The sequence below is a fragment of the Panicum virgatum genome, chromosome 8N, assembly GCF_016808335.1.
Source record: "Panicum virgatum strain AP13 chromosome 8N, P.virgatum_v5, whole genome shotgun sequence".
NCBI classification, from domain to species: Eukaryota; Viridiplantae; Streptophyta; class Magnoliopsida; order Poales; family Poaceae; genus Panicum; species Panicum virgatum.
In genome coordinates, this window is record NC_053152.1 from 1,710,195 (window position 1) to 1,724,826 (window position 14,632).

A 14,632-nucleotide genomic window follows, 5' to 3' on the forward strand; every position below is an offset into this window, starting at 1 on the left:
CCTGAAAAATCGGTTGCCGGTGAGCCCTTTATGCCCACGCGCTCGCTATCTGCTCGTGTTCATCGGCGCAGATATTGTATTCAAATATAGCAATGCTGGCTTTTTCATTGAAGAATCATAGATATTGCTTAGAACTTAGAAGCACAACAATTAAAGAGGACAGACATAATAACTCAAAATGCCTCCATGGTGTCATTAGTGATCTACCTGCCGCACATCTTCTGCATGTCTTGTGTAAGACAAAGAGAGGAAGTCAATCTTATTCGGAGCACCCCATTTTCTGATAACCCGAAAGCAGTTCATGCCTGTAAATCTTAAGCTGGACTAGAGGACAGAGATGCAACTTTACAATAATAAAGCTAGTTTAAATATTAAAAAAAACTTTATGATTTTAAAAGGTGACATTCTAAACGAAATGAAAAGACACCAACACAACAGATACACAAGGCTATACATCGTTCCTCTTGTGGTGGCAGTTGATGTATACAGAAACCTTGGACAAATATTGCATTTATAAGTTAAAAATGTTACATCACAAAGAAAGCAAAACAATTAGAAGTGTGCTGACTGCAGAGGGGAGAGAAACAAAAGTTCTAACCATTTCCAAATAACTGAAAAGATATGTCTTATGCACAGTTGCACTCATTATCAACAATCCAACCAAGGTCACAACGTGGATGCTATGATAGGAAAACAATCATCAGGGGGCATCTTGTAGCCCATCAATCAAAACAACATAGAAATCAAGGGCTTGTTGTTGGAGCTTGTATGAGGGGAAAACATATCAAAACCTTTTACATTGCTAACAATGGGGGAATACACAAGCTTAAATGATAGGAATCACCTCAAGGATCAAGAGGTCCAGACTCCAAATCACATATTTTATCACCATGAGTGCAGGGTATCTTCACAAATAAGCAACAAAATGCAGAGACTTAAGTGCTACCAGTTAATTTGAAAGCTAATTCTTCTGTAAAGCTAGCTTGGACCGCACCAAAGGTAATTTTACCAGGAGATACACTTAACTGCACTAGCACAACAGAATTTCTCTAGAGAAAAAAAAAGAGAGACAACAGAACAAAGCAAGTAAATTGGAGCATGAGACATGAATAGTCACTTCACCAAATTAACATGTCTCATTTAGATGTATCTGCACTGCTAACAATTTGATTCATTTACAAAAGACTCATTTATTGACCCCCTTAAGAAAATGATACTTTTCAGGCAGGGATTTTGCATGGTGCTGATGTTCCTCCCTCGAAAAAACTGATATTAGCAAGGAAGTAGTGGCTGCCTCAAGTGAGAAGTTCATCTCATCGATTTTGGAGAGGTAAACCCCAGCCCTCATTATCTCACCTCTATGCAACAGCCTCCTAACAAGAGAATTTAGCATATATGAGTCTGGAGTGCATCCACTCTTTTCCATTGCTAAAAACAGATTGTCAGACTCATCTAGCATCCCTTCTTTTATGAGATTTTGTATCATTAAGTGATAGATCCTAATATCCGGAACTAAACCATGGGCAGAGATAGCAGCGAACATATCCATAGCGCCTTCCTTTCTGCCAGTTTTGAACAAAGCTTCAATCATAATGCTGAAGGTAATGATGCCAAGTTGAAAATCCTTAGAACATAGACTCTTAAATATTTTAAATGCCTCATCAACACAATTATTTTTGCAAAGACCATTCAGAATTATGTTGTACGTGTAAATGTTCAGCTGCATTCCACTTTTGATCATATTGAGATAGAGTTCTTTTGCTTCAGGAAACTTCCCAGACCGAAATAAACCATGAAGTACCGTGTTATAAGTGACAATATTAGGCCTAACTTCATTGCTTAACATTTCTCTGAATAGTCTAACCGCATCATCTATCCTGCCAGCTCTACTATAGCCATGAAGCAAAGTATTATAAGAAAAGCCATCTGGTTTCAAGCCAACTCGGACCATATCATCAAGCAACTTCATAGCTTCCTTCATCCTACCAGCTAAGCAGTAGCCATCAATTAATGTATTATACGAGATAACATCAGGTCTCACACCTACACGCACCATCAAGTCAAGGAGACTCTGGGCTTCTGTGACCCGTCCTTCTCTGCAAAGATTACACATTATTGTGTTGAAGAACATGGAATTGGGACGCACATCCTGATTCAGCATTTCAGAAAATAATTCCTCAGCCTTCTCCCATTTGCCAACAGTGCACAGTCCATAAACTAGTGAGTTAAAAACAACGATATTAGGAGTCACCGCTTCATGGATCATCTGATTGAATTTAAGCATAGCCTCATCCACTCTTCCCAACTTGCAAAGTGCATCTATTATTGCTGCATAGGTGACTTCATTAGGATTCAACCCTTGCTGCCTCATTTGGTCAAATATATGCATTGCCTCATCAATCATACCACATTTACCATATGCACAGAGAACAATGTTAAAGGTATGATGGTCAGGTGAAATATCATTTCCTGCCATCAAATCCAAGAGACCATGCATATCAGAAAGAGCTCCTTTGGTAGCATACCCATTAAGCAGAGTGTTATATGTAGTTACATTAGGTTTTATGCCCTTTTCAATCATAGAATCAAAAATCTTTCTAGCCTCTGTGCTTCTTCCACTCTTGCAAAGGTAATCAAGCAGCAAACTATAAGTGACAACATTTGGCTGAAGACCATATGCGGACATTTCTCTGAGCATTCGAACCACCTCTTTCCCCTGTCCTGAAGAGCAATATCCATAGATTAGACAAGTATATGTTTGAATATCTGGCTTGACACCTTTATGAATCATCTGCTGAAGGACACCCTCGGCTCTGTCAACTGCTTGAGCTTTGCACAAGCCATCAATGACTCTGATGTAGGTCACAACAGTCGGCAAAAATCCCTGGTCATTCATTTCACGAAATAGGCTGTAAGCTCTGTCCACATGGCCATCTCTAAACAAGCCATTGATGATGGTGGTGTACGACACAACATCTGGTGGGCAGGTACGACCTCCATCATCTGCCATCATGTGGAGCAGCTCAAGTGCCTCCTCAGCTCTCCCTTCATCGCATAAACCCTTCAGAATTATGCTGTATGAAAATACATTTGGCATACAGCCAAACTCGGCCATTCGTCGGCTCAATATCTCCATGGCCTCACCCACCCGCTTTGCATCACAGAGACCTTTGAGAAGTGAACTGATGACTCTGGCATTCACCCTAAAACCCGTCTTAATGACGAGACCAAAGGCGGCGAAACTGAGCTCAAGGCAGCCCATGCTACAGAAGCTGCAGATGATGATGCTGTAGGTCGATCGGTCGGGAGCTACAGCTACCTTATTTGGGGAGGCACGGACCATCCGTTTGAAGAGGGAGACGATGAGCGTAGAGGTTGAGGATCCCCTTCCCTGGGCGCGAGAGACGACTGTGAGGAGCTGGTTGAAGGCACGAACTGAGGCGGCCCTGGCGATCGGGAGCAATTCGTCGAATAGCTTGATGGCGTCGTCGAGGCCAAGGCTTCCCGAGCGGAAGCGAGCAGCGATGGCGCGCTCCAGCTCCAAGCAACGGTCGCGCACGCGGCGGGACATGCCGACGGGGCACGGCACAGCTAGCGGCCTGGGAAGGAGACGGTCCGATTTGACCTGCTGCCCCCGAGACAAAAAACTTCACAAATCTGCAATCCACCACCAGCAATTTACCAAAACAAAACAAATGCCAAATGATTTGACGTCAAATTGGAAGTGCGGAAATTAAAAATTGCAATCTGTACCTCTCGATCAGGATTTTGCCTTGCGCTTGGCCTTCGTATGGCGGCAGAGGCTGGAGCAGAGCGGCGGCAAGGTGCTCCGCATCGTGAACTCGGACGACATCATGACCGAGGTGCCGGGCAGCCGGGGTTCTCTGTCGACGACGACCGCTGCCGCGGCGAGCCGGCGACGCGGAAGGCGAGCTAGGGATTAGTTTGCGCAGAGACAGTGGAACAGGTCCATTGGATACAAACTAATTTATTTCGGAGTTTCGATAGGGAGCATCGTACTTCCTGGCTGGCGTGCTAAAATATTGAAAATGGCTTGTGCAAAAGAAAAAAAATGTAAATGATTTGTCTAAAAGAAAATGAAAATCCGTTTGAGGACGAGCAGCAGCTGAGTCTAGTTTAACTGATCGGCAACCGGCAGCCTCATGCTTGATGCCTGATGGCCTTGTTTCTGTTTCTACGAGAGGTGTAACTGACAGGGTGTTGCTGTTTATCTTCTGACAGCAAATGTAAACCACTAATGTAGCTGAAAGGGTGTTGCTGAATCCCCTGAATGCACTGGTTGCACACAAATGTAATTTTCTCAAACCAATTTACCTTTGCAAAGACTGCCTCAACCTGCTCATGGCTAGATCAATCGGTTTCGGATCAAACAGGAAGAACGTAAATCTTCCACCTCTGGAAAGCGCCTACACCTCTTTTTCATAAATGAAATCAACTATGGGGGTCAACCAGGCAGGAGGCCGGCAACCAGTGCATCAGCACATGTTACAAATGTTAACCTCATCCCAAGGGGCAGACCAGAATCAACAAGAGCAGCGCGTTGAATCAAACTGTATTCAGCAGCGCCTCCCTGAACATATACAAACATACTTCTTCCATTGCTTCAGCAAGAGTCAAGAGCATAAATTTCGTACCAGCCACCTTTAACAAAGGCTGCACACCTCAGCTGCCAGCTAAACATGGCACATAACTTACGCTTTCTGCAACGAGGAACTAAAATTGAGCTGTGTCAGCCGCATTGCTTCTTCGCGCTAGGTAAATCATCATCGTAATGGCCGCCATCATCCGTTCCATCTTTCTCACCCTTCTTCCTAGCAAGGATCTTGTTGATCTTGTGGAGATCATTAGTGAGCTTCTGGTCCTTGTTCTGCTTCCTCGTTTTCCTGCCGTCCTGCATCTTCACCCCAAACTGGAAGGCGGCCTTCGGCATGGCTTCTTTCTGATCGTTGTATTTCGCCCACTCCTCTTCCGTCTCAAAGTCCCACCTATGCAGACGCCCCTTAGCCTGCTCAAAAATTGTATATCAGAATACACTACTGAGATGGTCCACGAATACCATGGCATGGATGAGATTCTGTATTGTTTTACAACAGATGTGATCATGGACTTAGGTAAACCATTCAAACCAAAAGCTACAAATACAGCCCAAAGCAATGACTACTGTATCATTAAACACCAGAACATGTAATGGCTAAAGTGCTAAAAAAACCAGAATGATTACTATCAAGATTCAAGAGCTCAGGACCGAAAATAAAGGAAAAAGTCCTTTTTAACCCCTTGAAATATTGGCCGAGTCCGAGTTTCCTCCCTGAACTTCAAAACCGTCCGAACTGGTTCCTCGAATTCCCGAAACCGTGCAAAAGACCTCCTTGAGCGGGTTTGAGGGCAGTTTTCCTATTTTTCTTTTATGTTTATTTTAACTGAATCTTTGAAAAATCATAGTAAATCACAAAAAATCATAAAATAGAAAACTCAATTTTGTTGGACTCCATATGAGTAGATATACGCAGTGAATATATTATATGGTATACTTTAGTACAATTTTTTTACTGTAACTTTAGATATATACTTTTCTGTAATTAATTTATAGCTATAGTTTTCGTCATCCCATTATGGTGAAATTTTTATGGTGAGATAATCATTATATGATTGAGCTGTAGTAAAAATTTTATGATTATTGGATCATGTATGACTAAGTTATAGATTTATCTATAGATTCGTCTAGATTTTTCTAGTTTATATAGATAAATCTATAGATCAGTCAAACATGATCTAATAATCATAAAATTTTTACTACAACTCAATAATATAATGATTAGCCCATCATAAAAATTTCACCATAATTGGACGACGAAAATTGTAGCTATAAATTAATTACAGAAAAGTATATATATCTAAAGCTATAGTAAAAAAATTGTACTAAAGTATACCATATAATATATTCATTGCGTATATCTACTCATGTGGAGTCCAACAAAATTTAATTTTCTATTTTATGATTTTTTTTGTGATTTACTATGATTTTTCAAAGATTCAGTTAAAATAAACATAAAAGAAAAATAGGAAAACCGCCCTCAAACCCGCTCAAGGAGGTCTTTTGCACAGTTTCGGGAATTCGAGGAGCCAGTTCGGATGGTTTTGAAGTTCAAGGAGGAAACTCAGACTCGGCCAATAGTTCAGGGGGTTAAAAAGGACCTTTTCTGAAAATAAAACACAGAAAACAGATATGTAGCAGTTTCGGGTTTTGTTTGACACCAGACTGAACAGTGAACAGAAAGTAAGATCTCACAAGAACAGTGAGAACAATACATCATTAAATTCTAGAACATCAAATCCAGATGAACAGTTATCAGTGTCTGTATCTCATTATGTGCATGCATGGTTTTGAAATTAAAATTTCACTTACCCGTCCACCCATATCCATCTTTGATAAATCATCTTCATCATCGCTCCCTGCAATCTCACTATGGTACTCCTGATAACCAGGATAACACTCTGAGTAGCTATCCGAAATAAAATTTGGATCTTTCTCCCGTGCATCTTTTTCCCTCAGCTGATTAAGCCTTTGATCATCACGTTTGAAAACAGAACCTAGACCCCGATCCTTGTCTGCTTGAGTCATGAACCTAGGATCCTGGGCTATACTAGGATCAGGTAACACATCATATTCCTGAGTGTTTTGTTGCACATACTGTTCTGGATAACCCAACTGCTGTTCTGCATACACATAGCCTGACCAATCGCCTTGATATCCAGCTGCTACCATTTGGGCTTGAACAGTATCATAACCATTCTGACACCAGAAAAGAAAAACACTACACATTTAATATTGATCGAGCTGAATAAAATATAGAACAAACTAGAAACAGTTTATAGAAGCTGCTTTTGTAGCAGGTCATAAATATGGATAAGCAACAAATAAATTGTTAGCCTCTTAACCTTCAACGTGCATGGTTCAATTTATACAGGTATCCATTCGAACCAAAGTCACAGAACATCTATAGGCTTACCGGCTGTTGCCAAGCTTGAGCAGGTTCAGATGGTGGTACTGGGCCATACATGGGTTCTGCGAAATAGGACTGCTTCTGATGGTTACGCGGGGATTCTTCCATATCCTCAGAAATAGGGCTCCGGCTCATTTCCTTGTTAGGAACAGAATAGTCAACTCCATCACCAACGAAAATGTCATCGTCGTCAGCTCTAGATTGTTTCTCCTTTCCATTGGAATCATTGTTCCGAGGGGGTAGCGGCGGTGGCGGCATATTCTTTTCTGATTGGTGTTTCAGAGCAGAACTGCTACTTTGCAAAGGTTTTACTGCCTCATCACAGTTACTACTCGCCAAATTGCTCTTCCCTGCATTGTAGAAAAACATAAAAAGTTAACATAAGCACAAAACTCAAGTGTCCTGGCAACATAAGTGTATGAGAGAATAATGTGTTGTATTCCTCCAAACCCTAGAATCCTAAGAGCTGTTTGAGCCAGGACGTCTCTGTCACGACGTTAGCGACAGCCCGGTACTCCGCCTCGGCGCTGGAGCGGGAGACAACGGGCTGCCGCTTGGACGACCAGGAGACAAGGTTGCCGCCCAGGAAGACGGCGTAGCCGGAAGTGGAGCGGCGAGTATCCGGACAGCCAGCCCAATCAGCGTCAGTGTAGACAACCAACTCAGCAGAGGGCGAGCGGTGAAGCACCAGACCGAAGTCAACAGTGCCACGGATGTAGCGGAGGAGACGCTTCAACGCAGCAAGGTGTGACTCCCGTGGATCATGCATGTGAAGACAGACCTGCTGAACGGCATATGTGAGGTCCGGCCTGGTGAAGGTAAGGTACTGCAAGGCACGGCAAGACTCCGGTAGGCAGTAGGATCAGCCACGGGATCACCCAGATCAGCAGACAGCTTCGCCTGAGTGTCGACCGGAGTGGAGCAGGGCTTGCAATCAGTCATCCCAGCTCGCTCCAGAGTATCGAGAGCATACTGCCGCTGGTGAAGGAGAAGGCCAGAGGGACGAGGCTCAACAGTAACACCCAAGAGGTGGTGGAGCTGACCAAGATCCTTCATAGCAAACTCCTGCTGCAGGAAGGAGATGACGTGCTGAAGCAACTGCTGATTGGAGACTGTGAGCACAATGTCATCAACATAAAGCAGCAGGTAGGCAGTCTCATCCCCACGGCGGTAGATGAAGAGAGAAATGTCAGACTTGGCCTCGGTGAACCCCCAATGTCAACAAGAACGTCGCGAACCGAGAATACCAAGCCCGAGGAGCCTGCTTCAGACCATAGAGAGACTTGTTGAGCCGACAGACCATGTCCGGGCGACTGGAGTCCACAAATTCCGCTGGCTGAGAGCAGTAGACTGTCTCTGACAGAGTGCCATGAAGAAACGCATTCTTCACATCCAGCTGGTGCACAGGCCAAGAGCGAGAGAGTGCAAGCGAGACGACCGTGCGCACAGTAGTAGGCTTCACCACTGGACTGAAGGTCTTATCATAGTCCACACCAGGCCGCTGGGTGAAACCCCGGAGAACCCAGCGAGCCTTGTAGCGCTCTAATGTGCCATCAGCCCGACGCTTATGCGTCCAGATCCACTTGCCAGTGATCACATTGCAACCAGACAGACGCGGCACGAGATCCCACGTCTAGTTGGCAATAAGAGCCACGTACTCCTCTTCCATCGCGCGACGCTAGTGAGGATCCGCCAAGGCGTCGCGGACAGAGGAGGGTACCGAAGAGACCCGCGGCTCTCCCTCGGTGGCGGAGAGAGTCGTGGCTTGAGACGCCATCCGCCGAGTCACCATGGGATGGATATGCTGAGGATCCCGATGGATGACTGGCGGGTGGTACACCACCGGCTCGACTCGAGAGCGAGTCGGCGGAGGCAGCGGCGGCCACGGCTCCGGTATAGGTGACAGCGGCGACGACTCTGGTGTAGGCGCCGTAGGAGCCTCCGAAGCCGGAGGTGGCGCCGGTGCCGGCACCGAACGACGCCAGTACACCTGCACCGGCTGAGCGTACCGCGCAGGTGAAGGGGGAGGCACCGGGGCCGCGCATGGCGCAGCAGGAGACACCGGGGCCGCGTGTGGCACGACAGAAGGTCCTGGGGCCGCGCGTGGCGCAGCAGAGATCACCGGAAGTGGTGCCGGTGTACCGGGAAAACCTGCAGGGAAAGGACAGACAGGTAAAGGTGGCTGAACCACTGGGTCAGTCGAAAACAGGGACTCCGACACGGGGTCAGGAGAAGGTGTGGAGGAGGTGGAGTAGGGGAAATCCGACTCGTCAAACACGTGTCGGGAGATCAGGACCCTGCGTGAGGTGAGGTCAAAGCATCGGTACCCCTTGTGGTCAGGGGGGTAACCAAGAAACACACAACGAGTCGAGCAGGGCGCCAGCTTGTGAGAAGCAGTGGCGGAGATGTTAGGGTAACATGCACACCCGAAGACCCGAAGGTGGTCGTAGCGAGGAGGGGTACCGAAAAGAGCGTGGTGTGGAGTGGGAGCAGGAGAAGTAGTGGACGGAAGACGATTAAGCAAGTAGGTGGCGGTGTGGAGGCTCTCAGCCCAGAAGCGGGGAGGCAGAGAGGCCTGAGTCAGAAGGGTGCACATGACGTCGTTCATCGTGCGAATCATCCGCTCAGTCTTGCCATTCTAGGGAGAGGCATACGGACAAGACATACGCAACTGAAAACCCCGAGAGAGGAAGAAGGAACGGGAGGTGGAGTTATCGAACTCACGCCAATTGTCACACTGGACGGCCTTAATGGTGAGGCCGAACTGAGTGGACACCCGAGCAAAGAAGTGGAGGAGGGTGGGGAAGGTCTTAGACTTAGCGCGCAAAGGAAAAGTCCAAGAGTAATGAGAAAAATCATCAACCACCACCAGATAGTATTTATAGCCAGAAATGCTGAGTACAGGAGACATCCACAGGTCACAGTGACCAAGATCAAAGGCATGCGTCGCATGCGAAGAAGCAGAAGAAAAAGGAAGTCTAACATAACGACCTAACTGGCACGTATGACAGAGGTGCTCAGCAGGAGTCCTAGTACATGGAACATCGGTACTACGACGGAGCTGAGCCAAAATGTCGCGGCCGGGGTGACCAAGCCGGCGGTGCCAGGTGGTGGAAGACGGCGTCGCAGCAAAGGCAGCAGATGAAGAAGAAGTCGAAGGCGAAGCAGCGGAAGCAAAGAAGATGAAGAGTGCAAAGGGGCCCTGAGGTGTCACATCGGAGGAGCGAACGCCGGGAAGCCGAATCCTTCACAGTAAGACAAGAAAAGTCAAATTCGATGGAACAAGAATTATCAGCAGTAAACTGGCGAATGGAAAGAAGGTTGTGAACCATTTGAGGAGCAACAAGGACATTGGGAAGACGAAAAGAACCAGGAGCAGAACCCACGGCGGTGAGAGGAAGGCAAGACCCATCACTAACCATGATGGAAGAAGGGCAAGAGGGGTGTAGGGGTCGGACAGAAGAGAGGATACCAGCATCAGGGGTGGTGTGGAAGGAGGCACCCGAGTCGGTGATCCACTCGGTGCTGACCGGCGGTGTCAGCCCCATGGTGCTGAAGGACTGCGCCAGTGCGGCCTGGTCCCACCCCCTAGGCCAGGTCGGCTGCTGGTTGGGCTGAGTGGGCGGGGTCCAGGATAGCGCGAACATGGGGGCAGCACCGGTGAACATGGCCGCCGGCTGGAGCTGAGGACGAGCCCCCCCACCCCCCCGGACCCTGGAACGGCCACATTGAGATGTGCCCTGACTATGAGTTGCTGAAGGATGGCCCGGGCGTACCTCCAAGGGCAGGGGCAAGGAGCCGGAGCCGGAGCCAGCGCACTCCGACGGCCACCAGCACCGCCACCGGTACCCCAAGAAGCAGGACCACCAGTACCACCACCACCCCGTCCCCCCCGCCGACGACGTCCATGCCCCCCCCACCGCTAGTCTGCCCGGTGGGAGCAGCACCAAGGAGGGAGGTGGCAGGAGCGGCGGAGGAAGCCGGTGGAGCAGCAATGAGCGCAGTAGGGGTGGACGAGGACGATCCGGGCGCGAGACCTTTGGTGATCTCATCGAGGACGAGGTCGTCCCGGACCTGCAGGGAGGGCAAGGGCCTCTGGCAAGTGATCCATGTCTTCAGGTGGTCATAGGTGCTGCTCAGGCCCCGCAGGACATTGAGCACAAAGACCCGATCGGACACCGGATACCCGATGTCGTGAAGAGCATCAGCCATGCCCTTCATCCTCCTGCAGAACTCTCCCACGGAGAGGTCTCCCTGCTCGAAGGTGCGGAAGGTGGCGTCGAGGTCGAGCTGGAGGACGCGGAACTCGGTGTTGCCGAGGAACTGCCCCTCGAGCGCGAGCCAGGCCTGTCGCGCGGTGCTGCCGTAGGTCCTGACGATGTCCTGAAGATCTAGGGAGATGGTCCCAAAGATCCAGGACATGGCGACGCTGTCGAGGCGCAGCCACACCACGTCCCGCGCCTCGATCGGCGTGTCGAGGAGGACGTGGTCGTCGAGGGCGTAGCGGCGGAGGGCGAGGAGGACCTGGTCCCGCCAACGTCCGTAGGAGGAGGACGTGGGGTCGAGGAGGACGGTGACCAGGGCCCTGATGTTCTAGACGCCGGCGGCCTGGAGGTGGAGCTGGGCGACCATGGGGTCGATCGGGTCGTGCCGGGGTCCAGACCCAGAGGGCGGGGCCTGGTGGGAAGAGGAGGCACCATGCTCCGGGACGACGGGCTGCTGGCTAGAGGAGACACGGAAGTAGTGCTCCGCCTCAGCGACCCGGAGAGAGAGAGAGCATCGGCCGTGGCGCGCTCGCGCTCCCAAGCGAGGGCAGCCACGCAGACCCGCACCTGAGCCGCCGAAGCCTCGGACTTGGCGGCGAGGAGGGCCGCGGCGAGAGCAGCGTCAGCTTGCTGCCCACGGAATGCGGAGGCGGCGAGCGGCGCATCCGCGGGGGGCATCCCGATGCCAGGCCACGCGGGCGTGAGCGCGGCCGGCGTGGGGAAGACCTCAGGAAGGGCGGCGTCGGCGGCGGCCTGCTTGCTCGCGGCGACCGCGGCGCGGTGTGTTGCAGCGGCGGCGGCGTCCGTGGCGGCGACGGCGGGATCGGGCGCCTGCACATGCAGCAGCGGTTGCAGGGGCCCCCGCGCCCCCCGCGCCCGCGGCCCCTGCGCCCGCGCCGGCAGGGGCGCGCTGCAGGGAGGCCGCGGCGGCGTCGCCCCCCGCACCCGCGACCCCCGTGCCTCCCGCGCCAGCAGCCGCAGCGGCGGCGGCGGCGCCAGGGGCGGGATCGAGGAGGACCAGGGCTGGCACGGCGGGTCTCCATGCGTGCGGCACAGGTGCAGCGGCCGGAGCAGAGGAGGGGAGGGGAGGGAAGGAGGAGAGAGGAGGTGGTGCCAGCGGCCGGCGGCCAGCCATGGCGGCAGCAGCGGCGGCGGCTGGAGATGGAGGAGAGGAGAGAGACTATGATACCATGTAGGTGAGAATAATGTGTTGTATTCCTTCAAACCCTAGAATGGTGGGTAATATAGTAGCTATACATGGGCCTCTATACATGGGCTCACATATACACCAACAATAAGTAGCACTTTTACTTTTTCTATATCACTAAAATATAATTATTCTTAGTTCTTCCAGACAAATGACATAAGCATATATTCTTATTCATTTACCAAAAAACTTTCCTGCTCTCAGTTTTCTCAATAAGATCCACTAGTATAGCACTCAATTTCATTTTGCAGTAACACACCTTTTGTGTCTCTTTCCTTTTTCTTTTTCTTTAAGACCTTCCCTGAAGATCCAAGTCGAAGGTATGTCATAATTTTAGCAATCCTGTCAAGTACAGAACCATCCACACTGACGGTTACCATCTCCTGCAGAAGTAAGAAGATCATTGAGAAAGAAAGTCAAATGACATTCAGCATATGCGTGGTCATCATATTTGCCATAATACCTCTGGAACAGGGCAATCAGCTTTGCTCCTATGAAGAGTTGTTGGGATGTCATTGGTGAGTCCCTCCTCCTAGTTGGATTAAAAGAAGATAATTAATGCCCTCACAAAAAAAGTTTCAAACAGAAAACAGAGATAATATGATACAAAAAAATGGAATCCAAATGGAAATAGCTAAAAAAATATAACAACTATTTCATATGAATAGGCTATGCTGACACCTCTATTGGATCGCCCCAATTGTTCATGAATAGAGAATGTACTGTGTTGCAATTATGAAGCCATGATGCACTGCAATGACAAATCAATTTTGCATGAAGCATGAATCATTGCATCAGAATTACATATTAACACTACACATGAATATAAATGAGCATAGCAAAATCGGAAGATTATTCAGTTCCTAGAACTTCAGAAAACTGGTGGAAGTAATGCATTTTAAGTGATGAGCAGAGAAAAAGACAAATAATGCTTATCATAGAACAAACCATAATCAGGCATTTTGTAAACTGTGAGAGGTAACAGGATAATCATGACAAAGACATGTTGAATTCTCATCAGAATAAAAAAGACTAAAACATGAAATGTCAATATCTATTAAAAAACAATATGAAAAAACTAATTTTGACTTTTCAGAATATTCTGGACATTTATACACAGATAACATGTCTGTCAGTACTGATGTGAGGTGAAAAAATAAAATGATATATGGATCTGGTCATTCTGTGGAGGATAATAGGTATGCCTATGGTTTCCAATTTTTGATACACGATTAATCTGAATGTTTTATGATCACCTCCATTATGGAACTGAAAAAGAAGGGAATCAATTTAAGGGCATTACCATATTGTAAATAAATGACATCCGACCAGGGAGAAACAATTCGTTCTCTTTTATTATGCTTTGTGGCTTTATGATCCATTGGTAGACAGACTGCGATCAACAGAAAATGACAATCAACATTCTTGTTGTATTATGTAACTTAACATATGAACAAATAAATAATTCAATGACAAACTAAAAGAATATATACCTTTGCAGTTGCAGTTCAGAAGGAGACTGCCTGATCTTCTTTTGTTGCCCTGTACAGCGAAAGTGAGGGTATTTCTTTTATTGTTGCATCTGAAATTGAGAGATACAAAAAATATACAACATCTATAATTTCATTGTGCCCCAGAGTGACGGTAATGATGCACAGGAACAGATATTTGGCTTAGACAATGTTTACAAACACTCTAAAGCGTGTTCCATCATTAGTTGTATAAAATAAAGACCTTACATAAATCTAAGTCAGCACACCTAACTCAGTGTGGATAAAGGCTTCAGGAAGATAGGCCTGTAAAGTTATTAAATACTACAAGAGATAAAAATGCAAAATATTACAGGAGGCATAATCCCCTTTTTCTTCAATTTATAGGAACAAGAAATTTATCAACAGACTCTTTCAAAATTCAAATAGAAGGCAAGTGGCTCTTTCTTATGTTACTCCAAAAAAATAAAGGTAGCTCCAATAAATTTGATCCAGATGATTCTGTCATGATGGTACATTTTTTGGTACCGTTTGCATGCTTTCTCTAGACAAGCATTAATGCACTATTATGGGCATATTCCAGCATCTGAAATGAAAGCTGCATCTGATAGCTTTTTAAAAACACTTACTGTAACAATCATATAG

At 47.6% G+C, this 14,632-nt stretch overlaps 2 protein-coding genes across 2 annotated transcripts; both read right to left on the reverse strand.

The window, feature by feature from the left end:
- Positions 1 to 1,117: 1,117 nt before the first annotated feature.
- LOC120685490 (protein Rf1, mitochondrial-like) lies at positions 1,118 to 3,634 on the reverse strand. The gene has a single exon (XM_039967449.1). It carries the CDS (start codon positions 3,569 to 3,571, stop codon positions 1,187 to 1,189), a length of 2,385 nt encoding a protein of 794 aa, XP_039823383.1. The 5' UTR covers positions 3,572 to 3,634; the 3' UTR covers positions 1,118 to 1,186.
- An 844-nt stretch (positions 3,635 to 4,478) lies between these two features.
- On the reverse strand, positions 4,479 to 13,889 carry LOC120685491 (suppressor of mec-8 and unc-52 protein homolog 2-like). The gene is made up of 7 exons (XM_039967450.1): positions 13,801 to 13,889; positions 13,179 to 13,248; positions 12,961 to 13,029; positions 12,757 to 12,880; positions 7,032 to 7,375; positions 6,428 to 6,814; positions 4,479 to 5,026 (listed from the first exon to the last, which is right to left on the reverse strand). Exons 2-7 carry the CDS (start codon positions 13,203 to 13,205, stop codon positions 4,751 to 4,753), a joined length of 1,227 nt encoding a protein of 408 aa, XP_039823384.1. The 5' UTR covers positions 13,206 to 13,248; positions 13,801 to 13,889; the 3' UTR covers positions 4,479 to 4,750.
- Between the last annotated feature and the right edge of the window lie 743 nt (positions 13,890 to 14,632).